Source organism: Tribolium castaneum, chromosome 5 (genome assembly GCF_031307605.1).
Source record: "Tribolium castaneum strain GA2 chromosome 5, icTriCast1.1, whole genome shotgun sequence".
NCBI lineage: Eukaryota > Metazoa > Arthropoda > Insecta > Coleoptera > Tenebrionidae > Tribolium > Tribolium castaneum.
The window spans coordinates 5501205-5527663 of NC_087398.1; the positions used below are offsets into that span (position 1 = coordinate 5501205).

The window sequence follows — 26459 nt, forward strand, 5'->3', positions numbered from 1 at the left end:
GACATTAGGGACAGGAACAAAAATTATGTCAAGTAATAATTTTATTATAACGCGCAAATTTTCACAAAAATGAGAAACAACTAACAACGTTTATTTTTAAATTGGCTTATTAAAAATACAGTAATAGTTACATTGATGACATTACAATCAACATCCATGAAGCATCAATGTGTTGTATGATTAACAAATTAAATAAATGCCGACAATTTTCCAAAAATAGTTATAAATAATAATTGATTACGGACGGGACACGAATGCGTTTAATAAAAATTTAGTCTAAAATAAGTAAAAAAATTTTTGAATATTTCGAAAAAACAAAACCATGTTAGGAGTGGTAGATCTATTTAAACAAATTTAAACTATTTAAACAGGTGATACAGCGAAAGAGATTACGGACAGGACATTAGGGACAGGACACAAAAATTATGTCAAGTAATAATTTTATTATAACTCGAAAATTTTTACAAAAATAAGAAACAACTAACAATTATTTAAAAGAGAACACCTTTTTTGTGAAATAGAATGTGATGTAATGCACGGTTAATTATATTTTGTCGTAACCTTTGGAAAAAAATAATTTTTGGATTGTATTTGAATTAAAAGCTTAATATTTGGCACTACTTAGGAACATAACTTCTAATTTAAAAACTCTTGATTTTGCGTACGTATAGATTTCTTTAGAATTATTAATTAACTACCTAATTCTTTTTTTTATTGAACTTTGTACCAAACCACTGAACGCAAAAGTTAAAAGGAGCATAGATTTGATTTATTTATTAAATAATTATATTTTGGAATGATATTAAGAGATTTTTCCTAAAAATAAATCAGGTCAAAATTTATAGCGGAAAAATGCCATTTTCCACTCAGTTTCTTTAATTTCCAGCAAGATTTTGTTAAAAATTCTGGTTTAATTTTAATGAAATTTTACTAATCAATCGCATTTTTGGTTGAAAAATAAGTGAATCAAAAAAATATGCTATGTAACTTTTGACCCAATTTCTCAGTCAGGTGTTGCTCATTTGATAAATTCAGTTTTTACTGAAGTTTTATTTGGCTCCTCAGACACCCTCCAATACTCGCTTCGCCTTATAAAATGTTATTTTTCTTGTCCAAAGACGACCATTTAAACCATTAATTCTTTCGTAAAGTGGTGCAAATTTTAATTAGTCAGTCGTATTATTACGCCTTTGCCTTTTAACATGATCATTTCCCTTTAGTTGAAACTCCTCACAGGGAAGTACAACCGCTGTCGCTAAAAGCCTCAGCCTTGGCGGTCCAATCAGTGTTGAAACAATCTAAATTCATTGTTATTGCCAAGGCGCTGTCCTTTCCCGCGGTTTTCTTGTTCCATCATTCTCCTTATGTGTTTTTCTTATTAATTGTTATGTGTCTGTCCTTTCCGGCCCAACGTAATATGTTTTTATTGTCGCATAATACAGAGCGTCAAGTATCCGAGGGTCCGTAATTCAATTGAATCGTCGTTCCCCTCAAAAGAGTCGAGATGTTTGGCTAAACGAATTAGCAAACAGAGCAGCAACCCGCAGACGCACGCCTCGACAACCCGTTTCAATATTTAATAATTAAAAATTACGGCCCCAAGGCGCCCGGCATGCATCTGCTGCACCTTCCCCAACACACAAATAACAACAGCATTGATCATTTACTGCAAGAATTTGCTGCGTGTTTTCGTTTAAATGACCGCGTTCAAACTTCGCAAATCCTTCTCTGCGCCAACAATTAGCCATCGAAATCCTCGTCCTCGGGGCGCTTTAATCGCGGCTCTTCCGTCCCCGGGGACCGGAAACCGTCGGTTGTCGTCTCTCGTTTACGTCGAGCATTGCACCCGGAGGACCCACAAAGCTACAGCCGACATAAAGGACACGCCGCTCGTCCTGACGCACAGCATATAGTCGGGCTAATTGTATTAGAGCGCCGAGAGTTGCCTCCCCTAGGATATCGCCGACCGCTTAGTCGGCGTGTTACACGACGTTCTCACGCCACGTCGCCGTGTCTCAACTACATGGAGGCGCAATTTTTACAAACGGAGCCACTCCGGGGAGTTATGATGGAGGAACGCGCGGTGGATCATCAGTTTGCCGCGGCGACTTTACAATCAATCACTCGCTGGGGGAGTCCCCCGGGTCGAGGCGAGACGCAGACATGATTAATGAGGCGCGGGAACGGGAGCGCGAATAAAAGGGAAATATTGTTACGAATTATAAATATACGTAATTTTTCAAGTTTGTAACCAATCATGTATTAGCAATATTAGCAATATTATCTTGTAGTTCTAATATTTATATAAAACTAAACTAACAACACTCTAAAACTAATTGAAAAAAATAGACAGAAAAAAATAAAACTCAGAAACTCGAAATGTCATGGAGAAATCTACGGAACAATGGTTCGAAGGCAAATGATTTTCACTCACTTGTACCTGCATTTATATACAGTGGCCTGAAAAGGGTTGTTGGGTGTATTTGCTTGACCCATATAACAGACCAAAAAAAAAGGAGTTTAGGAAGTTTACCAAAATCAGTTCTTTACTGAAAACTTGATAAAATGCTCTAAAAACGTAAAAGTAACAAAATTTCCAATTTTTCTCAAAACATAGTAAATTTAACTAAATAGATCAAAGTGACATCATATTTGAAAAAATATACATCAATTCTCAGCTTAAAATAATATAATTTTCCACGTAATTAGGTCGCAGTATCATGGAAGCGATGTACTTTTCTAAGTACGGTCTAAGTTTTGAACCCAAGGGCTGCCAGTGACTCAAATTCGAGACAAATGATCGTTTTTTCCAGAAAAGAGGTGACAAAGACGTGTTTACACGGAACTGGCTGGATTATATACCTGGTTGTTACTCCGTTCCCCAAATATTTAAATATTTATTTATCACCGGAGTAATTAATAACCGACCAATATTATTTCAAATGCATTCTCATAAATAAACTTTCGTCCTTCGTACCAGAAATAAAAGCAAAACATTAATTTAGGTACCTTGTATTTTTAATGAAATCACATTTCTCATTTATTCAAAAGACTGTTTATCCCAAAGAAATTATAAAATCTCTGAAATCTCCTCTTATAAATCTAGCCATGTATTGGACATCCGTTTGCATCGTCAGGGGTGATCCTCGTAAATTATGTTAAGTCCGGGTCTAATTGTTTGCGGTTACTTTTTATAAGAGTGTTGTAAATTATCTCTTGCTCACTCGATTTTTGATTGCAAATAAGGCTACCTCTGTGGAGGTGTTATTTACAAACATTTTTTCATCGGACTTGAAATTATCGGGTTAGACAACAAGAACAAATTTATTGGCCATTTAAAGAATTCGAAAAAACCTCTTAAAATGCGTTTTCTAGAAATCCTTAACTTTAGTCAAACTTTCTCTACCTTTATTAGAGTCTGTAGGTAACCTATCGCATATTTAAAATGGCCGATAAACAGGAAAAAAAATTGAAAATATGTTTGAGAGTTTTTGAAGTACAGGGGTAGTCTTTTACAATGGAACTCCCATAAGAGATTTCACTCCGGACGGCTCTTAATAAAAAAAATTTTTTGACTGAGTTTTTTTATTTCGATCAAGAAACCAAAAAGTGTCACATTTCCAAAGCTGCATTAAGTCAATGTCATTTTTAACAATTTACGATGTCGGTGGAAATTTTCCAAGAACCCTCATCGTCATCGTCACTCAATTCCAAATCTCTTCGAAGCATCGACATCGAGTTTGATCTCGACAGTTTGCCCACCACTTTGGAAGTTAACTGTGTTAGAATAACTCCACCGTGCATGCACTTCGACAATGCTTACGAAGGCAAGCGATACAAGTACAAGATGGTGATACAAAACTGCGGCAAGCATTTGGCGTTCGTCAGATTATGTGAACCCAACTCTAAAGTAGCTTTATATTAAAAAAAAATAGTTGTGGTATCCACATTTTGCAGACTTTCGAGTTCAAGTCGTTCCCGCGCGGCCTCCACCTAAGTCCTGGCATGAAAATCGTCAGGACAGTCAAATACACTTACACGGCCGCTTTAGGCGTGAAACGTGGCTTTGCCACAATTTGGGTAAACGACCAAGAGGTGGACTATTATTTCGTGGTGTAGGTACAAGGTGTTAGGAATACTCAAGTTGGTACTCCATCTAGGACACTGTCTTGCGCCATCCTCACCATAGAACCCCAACTGTTAGACTTCGGCCGCATCGATGCTGTGAATCATGCGACAAGCCGCTCCTTTTTTATCATAAATTCGGGATATCGGGACACGCAATTCGCCATAGACTTGGGCCGCAACCCCTTGGAGCTCACGGTGGAGCCCATGAAAGGGACCGTGGCTGTCGGTACTACTCTACTTGCCTCCAAACGCTTAAAACCTCTTTAGGCCAAAACCTCGGTGGAAATCAGCGTCGAAGTGGTGGGTTCGCGCGAGGGCGAGTTCATGGAGGAGTTTTGGGTGAAAGCCAATCCTCCCCAACGAGTCGTCATTTCCGGGACGTTTATTTCCCCCAAACTTTTAGTGCGGAAGTTTATCAACAGTCTCGACTTCACTTTGGTCGACTTCCCGCCGACTTACTACGGCTCCTCTTCGACGCAACCGCTTCTAATCAAAAATTTCAGCTCGTCGCATTCCATGTTCTGCGTCATGGCCGAAATCAAGGGTACCACGATGGTAAGTCACGTGGAGCGTGGGCAGTCTCGCCCTGCCCTACACCAAACCAATCAAAACTCCAATTATGCAAGAATTTGGAATGCGTGCCACTGTTTTACATCTCGTTAATATTAATAACGGCAATTAGTACAACGTAAATTGCAGACACTGGACGAGGCGAGAAAAATCGACGATAACTATCTCAATTTTCACATAACGCCGATTGACGGCCGCTTGGCCGCTTTACGAGGCGCTGTTTTGCAAATTACGTAATTTGGAGAAATCTCTTAAGGCAGTCAAAAAAGCAGTTTCTAGATTTGCTCCTGTCGTGACGCGGAAACGGGAAAAGAATTACTCTGCCGGTTTTTTGAAAGTCATCAGAATGGACTGTAGGGACGTTGGGCATAACGAGATTAGAACCAAGGATAACTCCACCAGCTCCCCTACTTTAGTGGACAGTTCGGTTGCTTTGACCACGAATGATATCCTGATTGACGACGCCAACGGCAGCTACTTTAGCCTCACCTGCGAAGACGAACTAGCGTCAGAAACGTTCAGTTTTGAGCATTCGATCGGTGTATGCATCCATGGGGAAAAAGAACGTGCTGGGGTCACCCTAACACCGACTTTTATCACCCTAAACGAACTAACTCTGCAAAAGGAGTACCACCGGGTCGTGTTAGTGCAAAACCAGTCCTCGCATCTTCCTGTCAGAGTCAAGTATAATAAAGTTTTGTCGATTGATGTTAGACCAAATCAGTTTGATTTGGCACCAAGTGACAGTCTTGAAGTTCTTGTGATCATAAGGGCTTTGAAGCTGGGCCAAGTCACCAAAAAAGTCACCTTTGATTTGTTGAGCAAAGTATCTCCCGATGATAGACACGTGATGCGGAAGGTGGGAGTTGCGATTTTGAGAATATATGTGGAAACGAAAAATGTGGCAAAGAAGGAAGCTTTAGGGCAGTGCGTGGAATGTGGGCCTTGTCGCGATTTAGCAAACAAGTAAGGCTTGATCGTTCGTAATTTTTTATTTTGGGGATTGTTTAGGCTCGCACCTGACTTTCCCTACCGCCTAAGCCCTGAAGAGATGGCTGTTAAACTAGAAAACGAAAAATTCTACATCGATTATATTCGAAGCTTGTGCAAGCCCCCACCTCCCGAAAACGAAGACTTGAGGGATTATGCCCTCACCAACTACAAGCTTCTACTGCGCCAGAACACCAAATGTCGCGATGCCGCCCCAAGGCCAAAAAAAATCATCTCGTACACCCCGTTCATCCCCCTCCTGCCCCGCCTTTTGTACAATATTAAAATCACCCCAAAGTCGATCCGACTGCGCAAGGTCGCAGCTTTCACCACAATCACCGACTATTTCCAAATCCAAAACTTGAACACTTTCCCCATCCGAGTGTTGCTTCAAGCCAACAAGTCTTGCATAGTTTTCGAAAACAACGCCCGGCACATTATCCAAAGTTGCGAGAAGAAGAAAATCCCCTTCACGTTCAGTACGTGTAGCATCGGCCGGTACTACGTCAACATCAACGTGTTGGTCAACGACAGCACCCTGTACGAGGTGACAGCCGTGGCTGAGGCCGTCCCCAAGACCCTGCGAGTTGAGCCGCACCACATCGAGTTTCACGAATACGACGGGCATTACAAGTTTTTCAAACTGATGAACGGCCTTAACGCTTACACGAGCTTCGAGTGGGAGGTGCCCGAGGGCAGTTTTAAAATCTACCCGGCGTATGGGGGCATCAAAGCCGAGAGCTACATTTTGTGCATGATGGCGTACACGCCTGACCTAACCGAGGAAAGTTTCAGCGAGTGCGTGTTAACTTCCGAGAGCGGGCAAAAGCGCATCCTGCAGGTGTCCCGCAAGAAGCGCAAGTACGACGTTGCGTTCGACACTTACGAAATTGATGTTGGTTTGATCTCTTTGAATATCCCAGTCAGGAGGAAACTGATTATGAAGAACTTGAAGAATTTCCAGACCTTGTTTAGCATCCCGGGCGGGGTCCCGGTGCCCGGGGTCAAAATCGAGCCGCAGGAGGGGATTTTGGACGGGTTGGACAGCCAAGTGTTTATTATCACTGTTCATATTAACGCGGTTGTGGAGTTTTCCACTGAGATTGTTTTTCTCGTGGGGGAACGGGAGGAGGTTGCGATCGCGTTTAAGGGCAGTGTGGATTTTCCGAAGTTTAGTTTCAAGCCGGATATTATGTATTTCCGGAAAATTGCACCGTTTGGCTTCGATACGTTGGCCTTCGTCGTCCGGAATTTGTCCAAGACGACTAATTACGTAACGTTTCCGTGTGACGAGTTTCCGGAGTTTACTGTCACCGATAATGAAGACGAGCACTTTCCTCATATTGACAAGATAGTGTTGCAGCCGAGTCAAGGCAAGGTTTTCTATTTGCACTTCCATCCCTACTATATCAGCACGTATTCGCTCTTTCTGCCGTTCAAAATCAACGATATTCTCGGGCCTGTTAATATTAACAGCAACGCAACGGCTAGCACTAACTATTTTCTGAGAGAACTCACCACGAAGTATGAAAATAACTACAGTATTAATATTTTGACGCGTTACCCTAAAGCCTTGCCTTTGGTGCGGCTTACGGCTAGTGCCATAGAAAAGACTTTAGAATTTTCAAGTCTCAACATTAATTTCGTCTACTTCGACGAAGATCATTACAATAACGTTACAAGCACCGATTTTGAAATCACCAACACTAGTGACGACGTTGCTGCGGTTTGTATCCGACTGGACGATCTCGATTACCCTTTTTCGCTGCAGCCTAAGGGTAACCCAAACGTGGAGTATTACGGAATCTCCTACAAAATCGTCCTAGAACCGGGCGAAAAAGCGGCCTTTTCGGCCCAGTTTTCCCCGTCTGATCTTGGCGAATACGTGGTCAAGCTCCCACTTTTCCTGCGTCATTATTTCGACGACAAGATTTTCAATTATCTGACTTTGCGGGGAGTTTACGACACTCCTACCATAACACCGTCATTGGCCTGCATTGACTTCGAGCCAGTTCCCGTGAAGTTGGCCAGTGAGTTTCGTTTGAAGCTGCATATGAACAACCATTTCGAAAACTGTGAAGTTATCAGTGACACTGAAGTCATCGGCTTGCATGCCATGTTCGAAAAAGGGCGGCGTCCGGAAAAAGGTGAATCGGTTTTGCCAGTTAGCCTCGTTTACGAGTGCACAAAAGACAGTTGTTTCAACTCGAAATTGGCTTTCTATTGCACTTGTAATGCGAGATGTGAGGTCACTGTGACTGGCGTTACCGAAAATAATCTCCTGACCACGCACGCATACTCCCACATGTTGAAAGAGTCGGGAAGTACCGACGGTAGTTCCAACTTCCTATACTCCCATAAATCATCGACCCCGTATTTAAGACCCGAATATATCGACATGTTGACTAATAAAAACACCACCCCTTACCCGCTCTTCCCCAGCGATGACGACAAATCCGACTACGCGGAGTATATGAGAAAATTGAGAAAAACCCTCGAAAACTGGCTTTTCACTCAGGTGTTTTACTCGAAATGTTATTACAAGATCCCGGAGGGTTTTTCCGACTTTTGTAAAGCCGACCCAGATCGGAAAAAAGTACGATTTGGTGGAATAAAAAAATCCAAGACTGTTGAACTGCCTTTATTGCAACTCATTGCCAATGTGTGTGGGCAAGGAATTAAGCAACGACTGTCTGCTAAATTTCCAGCCGACAGCACGGACATGCAATGGCTGGTCTACACTTACAAAACAAACTCGAACATTTTGCACTACCTTCGCGGTTTCCCCGTTCACTTGCCGCACGTCTCCGCTAAACTGCTCCTAAACTACGACCAGTACGTCCAATACGAGAGAACCAAACACCCGGAGCGGGCCATAATGGACGAGCGAATTTTCAATCGGGGGTCGAAACAATGCTGGATTGATTTAATCCTCCAAATCATCAAAACGTTCTTTCTGTTCCGCACCGTGGAGTTGCCATTCAATGACAGCGAAAGTTCGGAGTCAGAGGGCAGGTTTAAGGAGAAACAGTCACTGACTCAGTTTTCGCGCCAGTCGACTGAGGACAAGGGAGAGTACGTTCTGGACGTTGGGATTTACGGCGTTCACGAGAAAGAACTGATTTTCTGGCTACAGAAATGTTACGACGAAGAGAGTGAAAATCTATGGAAGGAGCCGCCACCGGAGCCCAAAGAACTGATTTTCCTGGACGTAGATTTGCGCGATGGCCTTATTTTGGGGGCCGTGACTGCGCGTTATTGCCCCTATGTCAAGCCTTTGATCAGCGATATGTACCCGAGACCGTACAACCCGGAAGAAATCCACCACAATAGTTGCATACTAGTCAAAGCGTGGAAAAAACTCAAGCTGAGTTACGTCATTTCGCCCCTAACGCTCCAACATTGCGGAATGGTCGAAATGTTGCTTTTGGCCAATTATTTGTACGCAGTTTTGCCAAACTACTACCCCAAGGAGGTAATAACGATTCAGGCACCGCTGACTCAAGGCGGTTCGGCCTCAATTGAAATTGAAAACGCTGGTGGTAACGAGATTGTGTACCATGTCGTGTTTTTCGAAAACCCGAATCATTTATTTTCGGCGAATGCTGAAGTGATCCGGCTGCAGCCAGGCGAGAAGAAAACTGTCAAAGTTCGCTATCATGCCAAGAGTGTGTTGAACACAACCACCACGCTGTTGTTTTCCGGGGAAACACCGGGAAACAAATACGGGAAGAGTGTCGCTGTTACAGTGGTGGGCGAGGCTGATGTGTCGTCCGTTTGCATGGAAATACCGCTAACTGTGAATTTGTACCAACCTTGCAAAGTCACACTGAACACGCAATCGCCATTCAAAATCCAGACCGATTATGCGCTTTTGTTCGGTTATCAGCCGGTCAGTAAGGAGAAAAATGTCCTGTTCCCGTGGGAGGACATCAAGCAGTTGAAAACGGTCAAGGAGTTTGTTATTCCCGACGAAATGTGTCTGTTTGATGAGGAGGGGAAATGCACAGCTTCGCCTCTTATTTGTTGCCACCAAATCGGTCCGAGAGACTTGTGGTTCTATTTTACGAACCCGGAAGTGGGCGATTGGGGGATTAAAATGACCTTGACTGGGAAAATTCACGGGGGATGTTTCGAAAATTTGAGTCTGAATTTGCCGGATAACTACGAACATCTGGTGTGTAGATGCAAACCTAAACCGTCCGTCCACACAAACTGTCCGTTGGTGATGTACCTCCAAATACCGATGATAAACACCCCCTTGTGGAACGCCCGCAAGAAAATGTTGCTCAATTACGTGGACGGGGAAGAGCTGAAGTTTTGGTCAAAACGAATTTGTATTTCCCGAAATTGTTTGGAATTTTTAATCGTTCTAGTGTTGTAGTTACTCCAACCGGTACCAGGATAATGACTTTGATTCTCAATTCGGAGACACATCAGATGAGACAAGTGATTGAAGAAACTGTTCAGTATCGAGTGATTTTGGATAAGCCGAACTGTTTTATTACGCTCCGTGACGTTGTTTTTGACGATGTCACTTCGGAGGAATTTTACAGATTGCCCATCCATCCAGTTAAAAATCTGAAAGACGTTGGGACCTGTCGGATGCGGTTGCAGTCCGAGGATAAAATTGAAACGCGGTTTTATAAAATAACTTTTAATTTTCCCGAAGAATCTGTGACTGTGACCGACTTTGCCGAATAAAACGCTTTGAAAAATAGTTGAATACTTTGTTCATAAAAAATATGTTTCCTGCGAGTTGTTCAAGCGCGACCCAATCGTCCGATTTTCGCAAAAAGCCGGTGAACGCCGCAAAAGTCGGCGTCAAGGTCAGTGCATACTATCGAATTTTTTCGCGCTGCACCTTGAATTTTGAAAAAGTCCCCGTATATAAGCATCCTCTCGGAGACGGCACGCTCCACTCGACGAAAGGCACCCGGTATATAAGCGCTTCGCGTTTCCGCCGCATCTCAGTGCTTTGTGAAAGTGTTGTGAGAAAGTGAAAGATGGACTCGCAGCAGTTCAGGGAGTTCGGCAAAGCCGCCGTGGATTACATCGCGGATTACTTGGAGACGGTGGAGGAGCGGTGAGTTGGCGGCGAGGAGTGCAGGGCGAGTAATGAGGAGTAGGCCGGTGGTGGCGGGGGTGGCTCCGGGATACTTGGAGAAGCTGATCCCGGAGGAGCCGCCGCAGGCCGGGGAGAAGTGGCAGGAGGTGTTGCAGGATGTCGACAGGATCATCATGCCGGGGATCACGCACTGGACATCGCCGCATTTTCATGCCTTCTTCCCGACGGCCAGCTCCTTTCCGAGCATTGTGGGCGAGATGCTGAGTGCCGGGTTCGGATGCGTGGGCTTGAGCTGGGTAAGGGAGGGAAAACACAACAACTCAACGATTTATGTTTATAAATTTAATACATTATTGTAACGTATGGGAATACATTTAAAATTAAAAATATATTTGCCTTCTGAAAACACAATTTTAAATTTAGTAGGTATTTACTGTTTTATTGATAATCAACAACAAACAATAAATATAGTACATGTAAGTCGAGAGATGTTCTCTACGTCTATCTAAGGTCACAAATGTAATGCAATACTTCTGTTTTTTTCATTTATTTAAATTAATGCACATTTAAAATGGTTATAACATTTTGGAGCAACGGCTTACGGCTCTTCCTTTGACAAATTATGTGTTTATCGGTGCATCTAATTGTGGTGCAAAACCATAAACTCTTCTAAACTACAAAATGGCATATTCTTAAAAACACACGTTTCGTACACCTATTAATATAAAAATAACTATTATGTGATTATCTGATTAGATTACCATTACGAGCATTTCAATTCTTCGGTTACAATTACAATTTATTGTGTTCCTAAAAGATATGAATGGTAAATACGTGACGATTTTTTTGTGAGCGAGTTACTTAAAAGTTATTGACCAGATATTAAGCATAACGTTTTGGTAAACTGCTATTCTAATAAAGCAATGAATAGCAAAACATTTAAAAAGGTGTTTAATATTTTAAACTCTGAAATTACATTCAAAATTTGAAATATTGTTCGTGTAGAAAACCGGAAATAAAGTTTCAAGTCCGATTTTTAGTAACTTGGACCTTCTTTTTAATATTTTTAGCTATAATTATATAGATTTTACACTGTAAAATTTCTGTTCGTAGTACTTAATATCCGTGATCGAACGGCTTTCATAACATAAACGAGTAGAGATTCTTTTTTGCGATTTAAGTTATAATTACAAATCATTATGTATTTACAATCATGCTTTCTTGGAGCACATTTATGCAGAATATGAGCGAATTTAAGGATGGCAGATTTTTTTCGGCCGCTCCACATGAAATACCTCATTAATTTCTGGATAAAATTTAGGAAAAATTTTTTGTGGATTTTAAGAAAATTTTCTATTGTTTAATTTTATTTTTTACTTGAGTCTTGATTACATACTGTGGACCAATTAATCGGAGTTTTTAAATAAAAAAGTATAAACATTTGTTTTTGTTTTAACGATACATAGAACTATTCTCGCTTTTCGCTGAATTCCGAATAAAACCGGGTGTGTAGTTGATATTAATTGTTACGGAAAATTTATACGTATGCTGACTTCTTGAAGTAAATTTGTCTTTTTTTTACTCTGTAGCTTGTGGTCAGAATTAAATTTCGTGAACGTAATTAGAAAAGATCTTGGCTAAGATGCTGAAGATTGTAACTGCATTTCTTAATTGATTAAATTTTTAGTCTGTATTATTCCAGCAAAAATGTTGAGCATTTTTTACATAATGTACACTTTTCGAAAGTGAAAAATAATTTTTTTAAAATTTTTTTTACACTTTTCAAAGTGAAAAATATTTTTTTAGAATTTTTTTTCTAAATTCTTTCTTGTTTTTGAGTTATGCAATTTTTTTTAATGGTAACCTACTAGGAAAATTTAGAAATGGCTTCTAATTCAATAATTTTGTTTTGAAATCAGTGTTTATTTTAATAAATTATTATTAAAGTTGCATTCCGAGCTCATCACGATGAAGGTTTTCCGAACTTTGGATATGTGATAAATTTATTGCATACTAACGTAAACTGACATGTGGTAAAAAACAAGATTTGAACAAAGCGATTAACTAGTTTGTTTTCTTAATTTAATCTCTTGTAATAAATACATATTTGCTTTCTGTACCAACTTCTAAATCCGAGCAAAATCCAAAATTTACACTTATTGCAAACAACTTTGAAACTGCAAAATCGAATTCAGCGTATTAGTCATTGTTCCCGAAAATAGGGAGTAATAAATATTTGGTGTCTCAAGTAACATTATTATTATTATTATTATTATTATTATTATTATTATTATTATTATTAGTCATTGTTCCGGAAAATAGGGAGGCAATAAATATTTGGTGTCTCAAGTATCTTATTATTATTATTATTATTCCTGTTCATCCTGTTCCAGTTTCGAAATTGGTGACTGTATTTCATAGATGTAGACCACGAATATCCTCCGTCATGTTGGTAAAACATAATTTTATATAGAAAAAAGTGTTGTCAACAAAAGTTTTTGCAATAATTAACATAATCCTAATTGCAAGTTTTGGCCATAATTTGTTTGACATTTCACCTCTTACAGAAAGATAATTAAATAATTGTGCAACTATTTACTAAATAATCCACGAGTTTTCTCAATAATTACGAGCATGTATTGTTTGCATACATGAATGAGAAACTGGGAACTATGAATCAAATATTGCCGTCTGAAAACTAAAAAACAGTAAATAAAATGTTATATTTTCCTTCAAAATTTTATTGTAGGATAGAAATATAGACAAGCGATGTATTATTGAGACACAATCTCATTTTTATGAAATAGTTTTTAGACTTCGTATTTCGTTACCAAACTTGGTAATTAACAGTGAAATTGTATTTATTTTTTTTTATTTATCCTCATTAGTTATCATTAGTTGTAATTTGTACAATAAAAAGGTGGCAAGCCCCGCGTACACCGAACTGGAGGTCGTCATGATGAACTGGCTCGGTAAGCTCCTCGGCCTCCCTGAAGAATTCCTCAACTGTTCTGAGGGGCCCGGTGGCGGAGTGATCCAAGGCTCCGCCAGCGAAACCACCTTTGTGGCCCTGCTAGCCGCTAAAGAAAAAACAGTCCGAGACATACAAAAACTGCACCCCGAGTTGTCCGAAGCGGAAATTAAAGGAAAACTCGTAGCGTACTCATCAAACCAGTCAAATTCCTCCGTGGAAAAATCCGGCCTTTTGGGCTCAATGCCCATGCGGTTGCTACCCGTTGACGAAAAGGGACAATTGCGAGGAGACGCGTTAGAGGAAGCCATTCGGAAGGATAAGGAGCAGGGGCTTATCCCATGCTACGTCGTTGCGAACTTGGGCACGACCCCGACTTGTGCGTTCGATAAACTGGAGGAGTTGGGACCGGTGTGCCAGAGGGAAAATGTTTGGCTGCACATTGACGCGGCTTATGCCGGCTCGGCCTTTGCCTGCCCCGAATATAGGTAGCAAAATTTTCTGTTATATTAAGTTTGGTCGCAAAAAATCGATTATTATCAGGTACTTGATGAAAGGAGTTGAATACGCGGACTCGTTCAACTTCAACCCGCACAAGTGGATGCTGGTGAACTTCGACTGCTCGGCGATGTGGGTCCGGGACGCCCGCCACCTGGTGGAGGCCTTCAACGTGGAGCGCATCTACCTCAAGGACCAGCACAAAGGCCTGGCCCCGGAGTACCGCCACTGGCAGATCTCCCTCGGCCGGCGCTTCCGCGCGTTGAAGCTCTGGTTCGTGCTCCGCATTTACGGCGTCGACGGCATCCAGAAGCACATCCGGCACCAGATCTCCCTGGCCCAGCGCTTCGAGGAGTTGGTCCGAGGCGACCAGCGGTTCGAAGTGTGCTCCTCGAGCATGGGCCTGGTGTGTTTCAAGCTGAAAGGCGACGATGCGTTGACCGTCAAACTCTTGGAACGCGTCCAGCAGAGGAAGAAGATTTATGTCATCGCGGGACACTTTGGAGAGAGTCATGTGATTCGGTTTGCGGTTTGTAGTCGGTTAACGGAAAAAAGACACGTGGATTATGCCTGGAATGAGTTCGCGAGCCAAGCCGATGAGATTCTGGGGTGCAAGGTTGAAAGGAAGAGTGATATCTCGATTGAGATTAGCAATGCTAGGTGCCAAAAGATAAACGATATTGAGAAGTCGAAGTGAGGGGTTACTATGTGCCTGAGATTGTTGTTTTATTTATTGTTTTGTATAAGATTTGTTATACTGGTGGTTGCATGAAAAATAAAAAACATTTGGAATTGAATTTGCGTATTATTCTCCTTAAACAAACCTGAACGAAATAAATAGATATTAATAGTCCTCGTTGTTCAACAAAAAAAAATAAAAAAAAATCAAAATTTTTGCTTTGCGTTACGAATACGACTAAATATTTATTCTTTTTTCATCATCCTAGGAGATGAATATTTTTAAAAAAGTACCGTAAAAACAAGGCTGAATCCTTTAAAGTTGCAAAGGAAGGTAATCTGGTGTTTTTTGAGTGGGAAACATTCAAATAAAATTTTAAAAACAATAAGTAAAACGTCGAAAAATCCGTTGACAAATATTCTGATTATGTAAAGCCGCCAACTGCTCAGAACACAGATATCGTCGCTCAAATTAGTCATTGATTACAAGCACAAGGTGATTATTCAAGGTGTCCTGCAACATTATCCACGTGTTATTTTTATAAACCAAGTAACAAAAAAAAACCGCTTTTATTCTTCTCTGAATTATGATTTGAATTTATAATTGGAGTATGTGGTATTTTTTCCCTGTGGATGACAGTCACCGAGTATTACTAGCATGTTGATGATGTTAGTTTTTATTGTCCAAAATTATTAATAAGTGATCCAAATTCCTTAGTAAAAAATAATTGTGTTAGCGTGTTTTCGAGTTTCTAAACCTAGAGATACATATTATTTTATTGGTTCCAATAAAAATAAGTTGGGTTTACTTACTTTAATCAAGTGTGAATTACTTTCACTTGCACTTTCTTTAGAGACAATGGAAATTTTATTTAAGTTTTGATTAGAAAGAAAGTTGCCTTTCTCATGAATAAAAAAGTTTTATTGTACCCATTTCGATAAAGTAGATGACGGTGATGTTCTTAAGAGTCTTAAGACAGTGAGAGGTCAAGAAGAAACTATAGTGAGTCGTTAATAATGAACTGTGCCGAGTTTAGGAAATTTGGGAAGGAAATCATTGACTATATTGCTGATTATTGTGATACTATTAGACAAAGGTAAGAAAAAAAATCAATTGTAAGGCAATTAGTAGTCACTTTAATAAAAAAATATTTTTTTAATCCGCCTTTATAGTTTATTGAAGTCTGTTTCATGTAATTTCGATTTTCATTTAAAATTCGGCAGCTTTTCCTATGCAGGCAACCAATTATACACTTTCTAGGCAAGTTGTTTCGTCCGTCGAGCCCGGCTATTTAAAGAATCTTTTGCCCGCGGAAGCCCCCGAAGCGGGCGATTCCTGGCCGCAAGTCCTCCAGGACCTCAACCGGGTCATAGCCCCCGGCCTGACCCACTGGCATTCCCCCAACTTCCACGCTTATTATCCCACTGCAAATTCATACCCCGGAATAGTCGGAGAATTACTATCAGCGGGCTTGGGAATCATCTCCACCGACCAAGTAATCCTGACCATTCCCCACCCCCTACATATTTTATTTTCATAATTTTAGTTCCCGAATCCGGCATGTGTAGAACTCGAACGCAAAATGATGGACTGGCTTGCAAAAATCCTCGACTTGCCTAAAGAATTTATGAATAGTTCTGATGGCCCTGGGGGTGGCTTTATCCAAAACGCGGCCAGCGAATCCACATTAGTGGCTCTCCTGGCCGCCAAGAATCGAATTATTTTGGAAACGGGGGTTGAAGAAGGGAATTTGGTGGCTTATACGTCCGAGCAGTCGAATTCTTCTGTAGAAAAAGCGGGTCTTTTGGCTTCTGTGACTATGAGACTGCTGCGAACGGATGAAAAAGGCCAACTGAGGGGCGAAGTCCTCAAGGAGGCCATCAATGAGGATATCAGGATGGGGTTGACGCCTTGCTGCGTCATTGCCACTCTTGGGACCACCGGGACTTGCTCATTTGATCAATTGGACGAAATCGGGCCGATTTGCCAGCAGTTTAAAATTTGGTTGCACGTGGATGCGGCTTACGCTGGCTCGGCTTTCGCCTGCCCTGAGTACCGCCACTTGATGAAAGGGGTGGAATTTGCCGATTCGTTTAATTTTAACCCCCATAAGTGGATGCTGGTCAATTCCGACTGCTCGGCAATGTGGTTCAGGGATATTCAAAGTAATGAATTGTTTATCCAAATTCCGGATTCTCGCCGATTTCGGGCGTTGAAGCTCTGGTTTGTGTTGAGAATTTACGGGGTTGAGGGGATACGGACCCATATCAGGGGGCAAATCGCTTTGGCAAAATTTTTCCAATGTTTGGTTGAAAGTGATCAGAGGTTTGAGGTGTGTACGGCCAGTATGGGGTTGGTTTGTTTTAGATTAAAGGGTGAGGATGGACGGACGAAAGAATTGTTAGATAGGCTGGCGAAACGGAAGAATATTTTCGTGATGCCGTATTATTATCAAAGTCGATTGGTTATTAGGTTTGTAATTTGTAGTAGATTTACGGAAGAAAAAGATGTGGTGTTCGCGTGGAGGGAGATAAAGAGTCAAGTAGAATAATAATTTACGTTAAGAGCGAGTTTTTTTTAACTATCGAATGACGTAAAACGCAGGTAACATTACGAGTATGGTTATGGTTTATTTTATCCTATCGAATATAAATAAAACAGATTATGCTATTTTTGTAGGTGTTTTAAAATCGCTTTTTTTTTCGTGAATAGCAGGTCGAAATTGAAAATTGTCTCCGAATTACGTGATAGTTTTGGGTCAGTTGTATTTATTAGTGTGATTGTTGTATTAAAAATAAAAAATAAATATTAAACTCAAGGAGGATTTTTTTATTTAAAAGTATTACAAATATAATATTCAATAGAACCTTACAGAACAGACGTGATAAGCATATAAAAAATCTGCTTTTGTAAAAGAAAAACGAGTTTGAAAGAAACGCAAACACTAATTAACTATGTTCGCAACAATTACTTTTTACAGTCTTGAACAATAACATCTTATTTACAAACGTAATATACTCTCTAGGTTTTAGTCTGTATCCATAGGACAGATATCATCAATAGTTTCAGAGTTTTTTTCCATTTGATTTCCTATTGCCACCGTTTCGACTGTTTCGCTGGCATTACAACTGTCAACTTCCATACTTTCACTTTCAACTGTCTCAGACTGTAATTCATTTACGTCTTTTGTATTTTCACTAACAGATTCGTTGTCTCGTGCTTCTGCACTGTGTTCTTTTATTTCCTCTTCTTCCACACACTTTACTTCATCATTTTCCGATTTATTATCAACAATTCCACTGTCATCTTCAGCTTCTTTTTGTTGAACGTCTTCTTGTTCCTTAATTCCACTCGTCGTTTCTTCAACTTCCTCATTTCTATGATCTTCTTGACCCTTATCAACAATGTCATTTGTTTTTTCTTCTTCCTCGTGAGGGTCTTCTTGTACTTTATCAATAACTTCACTTGTTTCTTCTTCAACATTTTTCTCTTCTTGGTCTTCTGGTGCCTTAACGATTTCACTTGTTTCTTTTTCAATATTTTTCTCTTGTTGATCTTCTTGTTCCTTATCAACCACTTCACTTGTTTCTTCTGCAATCTCTTTTTCTTGTTGGTCTTCTTGTCCCTTATCAACCACTTCACTTGTTTCTTCTTCAATCTCTTTCCCTTGATCTTCTTCTTGTCCCTTACCACCGACTTCACTTGCTTCTTCTTCAATCTCTTTCTCAGGATGGTCTTCTTGTTCCTTATCAACGACTTCACTTGTTTCTTCTTCAGTACCTTTCTCTTGATGGTCTTCCTGTCCAACTTGACTCTTATCCTCTTGGACTTCCTTTTGTTTCTCCGAGACATCCTTATTTTCACTTTCTTTAATTTCTTCAATTTCAGTCATACCATGTTTCTCTCCTTCAATTTTAACCCCTCCCCTGACCTCACTAATACTCAAGGGCTCTTCGTCATCTTTTACTTCAATGACTTCTTTTGGTGGTACCGGATGTTTCCTAGGCCTGCCGCGTTTCAAAATAATCGGTTCAGATCTTGTCGGTATAAGTCGGGGCAGATCATCTTTACTCGACGTCGCCTCTTCTGGTTTCCGCACCAAACCCAAAACATCAAGCATACTATGAGTGACGGTGGCCTCTTTCGCAGCCTCCTGAGATGGATACGCCGATTTGCGCTCGCAAATTGCCAAATGTTTAGCCAACATGTTACCTACGACAGACAAATTAACGGTTTTACCAACTAGACAAAAATTAATTACCATCGGTATCGCTGTAGCCACAAATACAAAACATCTCATAGGGGAGCTTCTCGGCCGGTAGTTTCGAATTGAGGAATTTACATTTAGCCACGTGGTTTTGCATGGCTGTGGTGCAACATGTCGAAAACTGGCAGTTTGGATTCTGACAACTATCAAATGACCTACAATTGAAAAATTAGACAATTTCGTAAAACAAAAGAAAAAACTTACGCGAAGTGTTTCGGTGAACTTAACGATTGTCCGCACTCTTTACAATTAAGATTCTTGTTAACGTTGAAATAAAGGGTCGAGAAATTGATCACTTTGGCATCATCTGGCCACTTGTCCATCTTGGATTTGGGCACCATGACGCCGTTTCTCGGTGCAAACGCTGGTACCAGTCCTGGTTTGCCTCTCTGCGAAGCGTGCATTTTGATCTGATGGTCTTTAAGAAACTCTTTTTGGATGAACCAAAGCGTGCACTTTCCGCACCGTTTCGCCAGCTGTTTTTTCTGATGTTTTTGTAAATGTTGGATGAAGTAGTTCATATTTTGCGATATGTTCCTCCCTCCCGAGTAAATCGTCGTCGATTTAAGACAGAACGGACACTGAATCGTCGTTCCGCGGTCGTGCTGTTGGTAGAAGTGATCCACGGCTTGCTTATGATTAGAACACCGGAACCCGCAAGTACCGCACAAATAGGGTAGTTCCGACGGGTTGTGTTCCCTTGACAAGTGTTTTCCTAGTATGAACGGATTCCGAAAGTGGGATTCGCAAATCAAACACACGAATCCGTTGTCAAACTTGGTTTCGTCAGGATGCGCGGTGTTAATATGCTTGAGCAGATCATTGGCTGATGGTACTATCGTCAGACAGTACTTGCACAATTGGACGTCATTCGACACGTTATGCGCATGTTTGAATAAGTGGTTCATGAGGGAGATGTTCGTATTAAACGTCAATTTACAGAAGGGGCACTTAATATTAATCATGGTATTATTCTTGGAGGGCGTAGTCGGAGAAATGGTACCGTAGTAGTAATTTTCAAGAGGTACCATCTGCTCAGGTACATCCGGCGAATGAGATTTACTAGGCCTTACTACCTCCTGTACCGGAGGTGGTGCAGGTGCAGAGGGTTGCGGTTTGCGCAAGCGGCTGTAGCGCTTTGGAGCGGGTTCCACCGGTTTCGAAGGAGTGGAAGTGGTGTAGGTCGTAATCGACCAGTTTTTGAATGGGTTTGCGCTGACTTTGTTCAACCGGTTAATGAGGGACGAACCCGAGTCGAACCGAGTCTGTTCCGAGATATGTTTGACCATATTGTCGAAACATTGCAAAACGGTGGTACCGTACCACTCCCTCCAGACCAATTCGTCGAGGAATTGCTGGATTATGGGTCGGGAAAGAAGAGATAACGTATTTTGGAACATTCGGGGGACGATGCGTCGCAGGTACTCCATTATAGTACGGTTGCTGTTCGCATAATCGTTGGATGTGTTTTGTTGGACGTGGAGGAAACCCAGTTGATGCAGTGTGTTTTTGTCAACTGTCAGATCTGTTACAATGATACTTTGCGGGTGCACCCAGTTGAACACCGGCTCAAGGATTTTTGAGAACCGTTTCTTGTAATTACGCTCAAGTTCGCTTAGCGGTTCCACCGCTCGCAGTCGTATATGTCTGGTGGTGGTTTCCAGAATTCCCAATACTTCCACTTTGACCTCTCGCTTGTTACCATCTTGGGACGTTGTCCCGAGACTTATCACCCCGATTTGAACTTTAACCCCCGGCCCACCCAATTGTTTAATATGGGAATATATTGCAACTGTACATACGGAGCGCAGCCAAGTGTACATACCTTTAACGTAGAGATTATCAACTTTGACCTGAAAACTACCAGTAGAAAAGTACACCAAACGACCCACTACACTTACCCATTGAGTAACGTTTTGCACAATCGTCTGGCAACACCAATGGTACAAAAGTTTCAAAATTGACATCGGTGGATGCTGCGACCCTTCAAATATAGAGCCACTAAAAACCGAAACAAACCTCTGGGGGCAACACTCTGAAATCCACACGTAACCCCCCGAATAGGGAAACTTCGAGGCATCACTATACATCCCCAGCTTGAGTGGATTTGTCGTATGTACCGAACATTTTTGATCGGATCGGACCAACCCTTGTTGGATTAGCCTTAAACGCAAAACAGTAACTTGAGAAAACTAAAACCGGGCGATGGTACCATTCGGTAAACTTCGTGGGTGGATACATAAGCACACTTTTGACCTTGACGTCAAGTTTACTTCGATCTGCTGCCAAATCTTTGACACGAAGATGCGGCCTTGCAACTACGACGAGCGACGGGTAGGTACGTCCTTGAAGCTTGTTGAAGGACACTTCCCGGCTGTCCGGTAACGCACGACCATCTTCGCCAGTCAGATCGATACTCTTCGACGGCTTTGCACCCATGCTTAAGCCGCCCTCGACGTTGCTCTCCGTCGGGCGAAAATTGGTAGACGTCGAGGTGGTCGGGGGCTAATAATAACGAAGCTGATCACTGATCAAACTCAAAGCTTTAATTTATCGCGAGCGTGAGTAACCAATTGTCTTAGGTAATAATTTTTTTATTACTTTGCGAAGCTAATTTTGCATATCTTATGCCAAAATGGACTAGATATCCCACTTGAATAATAATAAGTTTGCAGAAAATATAATAAGCGTAATACGTAAGTAATACTTATGTATGCGGCTCACTTTTATGGCTAATAAGCCATAAGTATGATAATTGCGACACGAGCCGTAGGCGAGTGTCGTAACAAGTACAAATGTCTTAATTGCCATTAAAACTGCATCTAGAACTGTAGAAATAAAATAAAAAAGTCAGTACATACCCTTCCCTTTATCGGGATGGGTTTCGGTGAAGCCGGGATGGTTTTAACTACATTTTGCTTGGGCTGCACCGCCTTCCCCAGCATCGGCTTGACTTGAATTTTATTCTGGGTCTTGTTGGCCGCCACGGGCGTCTTCTGCGACACTTTCGCCAGCGGTGGGATAGCATTAGCGGGCACTTGTCTCAAAATGGGGCCGCGCCGTCCCTTGCCCGCCGGCGATTCTGTAGCTGCTGCCGCCCCCGGCGCCGGAATTGCAACTTTGGGTTGATACAAAAGGGGCGGCGTGTTGGGACTAGCGTTTGACGTGGACACCGCCCCCACGATGACACCAAGCCGCGGATCCATGACCAGTTGGTAGCTTTGTGGAATCGCATTGTTGGCAGACGGTGGCTGCTGCTGCAAAACTAGACTCTGACTAGCGACCGGCTGTTGTACGGGGGTGGGGGCGGCGAGCGGAGTTTGGTTCGTGATTGTGAACTGGGCGGTGGAGGCGGCAGCGGGGGTGGGCGTGCTAAGGATTGTCTGTATCTGTTCAGTGATTTCGACAGCGGTCGTGTAGACCCCATTGTAGACGACTTCGGTGTTGGGGGCGGTGAGGAGTTGTTGAATTGTTGTTTCAACTTCGTTTGTTTCTTTTTGAAGCAACTCGAGACGAGACTTCTGACTTGGGGCTAAGTCTTCGACGACCACTTCCAAGTCGAAAACACTTTCGTCAACGGGTTTTAAAACTATGACGTCACGATCTGTCAAGAGCGACAATTAGTCAAAAACTAATCACGTGACCTTGCGCCCTTTAGTGGTCATTTGCAAAATCGCTCTTCTAGCATTTGGCAAGAAATTAAAAGGTGATAAAGTTGACATTTACAACTTTTTAGAAGATTTTTGCTAACTACAGGGCGCTTGAAAGTCAAATTGGACTAATTCGAGTATAACACCGCGACAATTACCATTTCCATCTGATGACTTCCGGTGACTTAACTTATATTTCTTCTTTGGTGGCTGCACCTCGACTTCTATAACCTAAAAAGTGATAGTTTATCCTGTGACGTCGGCACAAATAAGCGCTGTGATTGGTCGGTCTGGCAAAATGGTCGCCGACTCGATACTCACATCGTCATCTGACGATATTTCATATTTATTATTATCAGCTCCCAGCAACAGATGCATTTGTTTCAGGGCCTCCTTACTAGCGGCCCGCCTTGACTGAGTCCGATTCAGCTGTTTCTCTTTCGGCATGTTCTGTCAAACACAAAAACTAACCTTACAACCGGTCATAAAACTATAAAACCCGTCTCGAGTGTGAACCAGCCTTAACTAGAACCGTTCACCTCGCCACTCTGTAATTTGCGAAAAGTAAGAAACCCAGGGGCGAAGTCACAGCAATTTTGCCGGGGACACCCTGTTTATATAATTGAGTCCGATTCTGCGGTAGCAAAACAAATTGGGTAATGGCGGGTAAAGGGTTTGACGGTTCCTCGTTCTAACTCTGTCTGGTGGGTCGATACAATCATACGGAACGCGAATATGAGGTTACATAATAAGGAAGAAAGCAGTTAAGAAGTAAAAAAAGCTAAAGTAACACTTACAAGTGCTTAAAACTTGAATTAACACACCAAAACGTCAACGCTACATTACTGACTTTGCAACAGGAGCCATATTTATTTATGTTTGACGCAACGATATGGCGGACGGAGGCAAGTTTGAATTTATGACAGAATGAAACAGTAATAAGTCGAAAAATGTAAATGCGGACCTCGTAGTTAACTCAATTTATTAATTATTTTTTAAGCATTTTATAAGGCATATCTTGGTGTAGTTACTTTATCACAGTTTACCAAAAATCAAATTATGTCATACAGTAACAATTTTGTTAAGTAAACTTGGTAAACTGTTTTGTTGTTTATTAAACTAAAATAAAAAAGGACAATAATTATAACTTTAACAATAATTACAATATCAACAATAATAATATGTCAATTAAACCCTAACTTCTAGGCAACCAACGATACACGTTTGTTAAATTATTTGTTAGAGTTAGGTGCACGAGGGTAAAGTACTCACTGAAAAGAATATCTTTAGATTTCAAATATTTCCGAACATGCTCTGATTACGATGGCCCTTACAATTTTTATCTTATTCCTAGTTTGATCGTAATCAACCACTGAAAAGTAAATAAAGAAAAAAATGTGTGTCATATTTTCTTAGAAATTATAAGACTGAGATCAAAATTGAGTAAAATATGTATATAAAATAATATATAATATATATATAAAATATAAAAATTTTTTGGGAGAGTTGCGAAGGATATTTTAAAGGATATATACTTTTTTAGATCAGGGAAGTGTAGATCAAATAATTAAAACATTATTCTATTGATTTGCCTATTTTACAAAAATACATAATAATAATAAATAATAATTTAATTAAGAGGAAACAGTTCATCCATGGAATACCGGTTAAATAACCTTGTCACTATTCCAAACACAAATTCAGAGACCGTCTGGTCAACCACCGGCCTCAACTCGTCCAAAATATCAACGATATTTTCGTTGATAATCTTATTAGTTTGCTCATTCAGTTCTGGATTATCTCGGAAAAAGTTATCGAAATAGAACACAGGTTTCCCCAACGACAAGTCCAGCTTTTTGTTCGTTATCCCAATATATTCTTTCCCTTTTTTGAAGAATCTTTGCCCATCAACAGTTAATTTCGCACCCACATTTGCTGCAACAAAAACTTATCAACAGGCAAAAAAAATTAATGACAACATACTGAAATTGCCATCAGCAGGCCCCTGTCCCTTGAGTGTCAAAATCAAAATCCTTCCGTCGATGTTATACTGAGATTTGATCCTTAATCTCGGAAAACTGACAATCAAATCGATGTAGACCTTATTTAGATCCACTTTTAAATGTTCGATTTTAAATTCATCGGCGTAATAAATCTGAATATTTTTGAACGAGGCTTTGAAGTTGTCGCCGCTGTTGAGCCCGGCTTGGGGTATAACAAGGGGGTCCATGGGAGGAATAAATAAATCCGGGACTCCCGCCCGGAAATACGGCCGGATTTGTTCCACTGCGTTTATGAAGCATTGTTCCAGCTTTGGGTCGTCCCGCTTGCATAGAGTCACATACGAAGCTGGAAAAATATTATAATTGACTGCAAAAACTTGTATTACGGCAATTTATTTTTTTAAGCGTTGTAAATAAATAATTATTGTAGATTAATGTAACAGAAAATATTTAAACCAAATCCTCCCCGTTGTGAAAAATCTACATTAAAATTAAAAAATATAAAACGTGGTGCGTAACTCCTAATTATCGTTGATTACAACTTGAATTAAATATGTGTGTCATGATTAAAATTACGGTTGAAACAGACAATAGTACTACAGTGAGTACTTTTCGCACTTTGTACCGAGTGTAATTTAAATAACAAGATTTCTTGCTAAAATAAATAGCGGATGTTACGCGTACCTACCTCTAGGTTTTTCATAAAATGCGAGAAATCAAGGAAATTCCTGCGTGAGGTTTAAAGCAATATGAAAATCAGTAATAATAACAAATTACGGTTGTTTATTACTTATTTATTCAAATGAAAATACCCATAGTTCTAACAATAATCATCACTTAATATTCAGATATCTCAATGGTACAATGAATAATTTTTTTAAATTAAGTATCGACTTTATGTACGATCTTGAATAAACGTAAGAATTATCCTTGATTACTAACATGAGCAGTGGAAAAAAGCATACTGGAAATTTCACTTTGAGTATCAATAAAATTATACGGTTGGTAAATTATTTCAGGAATGAAATAACTAGAAGGATTCTTGGAATATTTACGTAAAACTGTCTTCAGGTTGGATTTCGAAATCTTGTGCTCGGTAACGATCAGCAAATTTCTTTTTCAACAATGGATGGCGTAATAACTTTTTTTAATACATTAAAATTTGGTTAGGGGAAAAAATCGGTCAACTCACGTATTTTTCTCGCAGAAGCATAGCCTATACACATAAGCACCGACAAAACGAGAGTGCAACTCAGATTCATTGTAAACGCGCCGCACTTGTCGACATTCGAATGAAAAATATTGTAAGGCCAATGTTACACGCTACGTTTATATAAACCACGTCAAGTTCTTTTTTGTAGTATCACAAATTGAGTCATTCCTCGTTCCTTGCTTGTATATATTCTGAAAAATAATTAATCTTGCGAAGATAACCTTGTAAAGCGACTTTGTTGAAGGTGCAGACACCTGACAATATAAATTAAGTCACTGTTTGTAATTATTGCCACCGGAAATAACACTAGGACAAAATCGCTCCAAAAAGAGCGAGAATCCTGGATTTTTTCCAAACGTTTAAGGGAACAAATTTTTTCTGCTTTTTTAATGCTCAAAAAAATCGTAAAAGAGAAGTTGTTT

At 40.6% G+C, this 26459-nt stretch overlaps 5 protein-coding genes across 5 annotated transcripts; 3 read left to right on the forward strand and 2 right to left on the reverse strand.

The window, feature by feature from the left end:
* The first annotated feature begins 3610 nt into the window (after nt 1–3610).
* LOC661884 (cilia- and flagella-associated protein 47) lies at nt 3611–10408 on the forward strand. The gene is made up of 8 exons (XM_015980581.2): nt 3611–3910; nt 3958–4115; nt 4161–4350; nt 4396–4683; nt 4828–4931; nt 4978–5664; nt 5710–10025; nt 10073–10408. Exons 1-8 carry the CDS (start codon nt 3662–3664, stop codon nt 10390–10392), a joined length of 6312 nt encoding a protein of 2103 aa, XP_015836067.2. The 5' UTR covers nt 3611–3661; the 3' UTR covers nt 10393–10408.
* Nucleotides 10409–10594: 186 nt separating this feature from the next.
* Nucleotides 10595–15022, forward strand: LOC103313065 (aromatic-L-amino-acid decarboxylase). The gene is made up of 4 exons (XM_008195360.3): nt 10595–10774; nt 10818–11052; nt 13677–14215; nt 14271–15022. The coding sequence occupies exons 1-4, from the start codon at nt 10695–10697 to the stop codon at nt 14920–14922; spliced, it is 1506 nt and encodes a 501-aa protein (XP_008193582.1). The 5' UTR covers nt 10595–10694; the 3' UTR covers nt 14923–15022.
* A 415-nt stretch (nt 15023–15437) lies between these two features.
* Nucleotides 15438–17722, forward strand: LOC661842 (aromatic-L-amino-acid decarboxylase). The gene is made up of 3 exons (XM_967975.5): nt 15438–16000; nt 16165–16399; nt 16451–17722. The coding sequence occupies exons 1-3, from the start codon at nt 15921–15923 to the stop codon at nt 17453–17455; spliced, it is 1320 nt and encodes a 439-aa protein (XP_973068.2). The 5' UTR covers nt 15438–15920; the 3' UTR covers nt 17456–17722.
* row (relative of woc) lies at nt 17713–23743 on the reverse strand. Its single transcript, XM_967937.5, has 9 exons — nt 23619–23743; nt 23143–23271; nt 22980–23052; nt 22033–22775; nt 21384–21676; nt 21073–21334; nt 19376–21024; nt 19166–19326; nt 17713–19116 (listed from the first exon to the last, which is right to left on the reverse strand). The coding sequence occupies exons 2-9, from the start codon at nt 23266–23268 to the stop codon at nt 17933–17935; spliced, it is 4491 nt and encodes a 1496-aa protein (XP_973030.2). The 5' UTR covers nt 23269–23271; nt 23619–23743; the 3' UTR covers nt 17713–17932.
* A 642-nt stretch (nt 23744–24385) lies between these two features.
* On the reverse strand, nt 24386–26177 carry LOC100142010 (putative beta-carotene-binding protein). The gene is made up of 3 exons (XM_008195359.3): nt 26017–26177; nt 24805–25170; nt 24386–24756 (listed from the first exon to the last, which is right to left on the reverse strand). Exons 1-3 carry the CDS (start codon nt 26084–26086, stop codon nt 24452–24454), a joined length of 741 nt encoding a protein of 246 aa, XP_008193581.1. The 5' UTR covers nt 26087–26177; the 3' UTR covers nt 24386–24451.
* Nucleotides 26178–26459: the final 282 nt, after the last annotated feature.

Coding starts and splice junctions, on each gene's coding strand:
- LOC661884 (XM_015980581.2), top strand. CDS start 3,662: ATGTCGGTGGAAATTTTCCAAGAACCCTCATCGTCATCGTCACTCAAT. Junction 3,911..3,957: donor TATGTGAACCCAACTCTAAA/GTAGCTTTATAT, acceptor CACATTTTGCAG/ACTTTCGAGTTCAAGTCGTT. Junction 4,932..4,977: donor GGCGCTGTTTTGCAAATTAC/GTAATTTGGAGA, acceptor AGCAGTTTCTAG/ATTTGCTCCTGTCGTGACGC.
- LOC103313065 (XM_008195360.3), top strand. CDS start 10,695: ATGGACTCGCAGCAGTTCAGGGAGTTCGGCAAAGCCGCCGTGGATTAC. Junction 10,775..10,817: donor TTGGAGACGGTGGAGGAGCG/GTGAGTTGGCGG, acceptor AATGAGGAGTAG/GCCGGTGGTGGCGGGGGTGG. Junction 14,216..14,270: donor TTTGCCTGCCCCGAATATAG/GTAGCAAAATTT, acceptor GATTATTATCAG/GTACTTGATGAAAGGAGTTG.
- LOC661842 (XM_967975.5), top strand. CDS start 15,921: ATGAACTGTGCCGAGTTTAGGAAATTTGGGAAGGAAATCATTGACTAT. Junction 16,001..16,164: donor TGTGATACTATTAGACAAAG/GTAAGAAAAAAA, acceptor TACACTTTCTAG/GCAAGTTGTTTCGTCCGTCG. Junction 16,400..16,450: donor GAATCATCTCCACCGACCAA/GTAATCCTGACC, acceptor TCATAATTTTAG/TTCCCGAATCCGGCATGTGT.
- row (XM_967937.5), bottom strand. CDS start 23,268: ATGCCGAAAGAGAAACAGCTGAATCGGACTCAGTCAAGGCGGGCCGCT. Junction 23,053..23,142: donor AAATATCGTCAGATGACGAT/GTGAGTATCGAG, acceptor ATCACTTTTTAG/GTTATAGAAGTCGAGGTGCA. Junction 22,776..22,979: donor GAAGTCATCAGATGGAAATG/GTAATTGTCGCG, acceptor CGCTCTTGACAG/ATCGTGACGTCATAGTTTTA.
- LOC100142010 (XM_008195359.3), bottom strand. CDS start 26,086: ATGAATCTGAGTTGCACTCTCGTTTTGTCGGTGCTTATGTGTATAGGC. Junction 25,171..26,016: donor TGCTTCTGCGAGAAAAATAC/GTGAGTTGACCG, acceptor ATATTTTTCCAG/CTTCGTATGTGACTCTATGC. Junction 24,757..24,804: donor GCCTGCTGATGGCAATTTCA/GTATGTTGTCAT, acceptor TTTTTGTTGCAG/CAAATGTGGGTGCGAAATTA.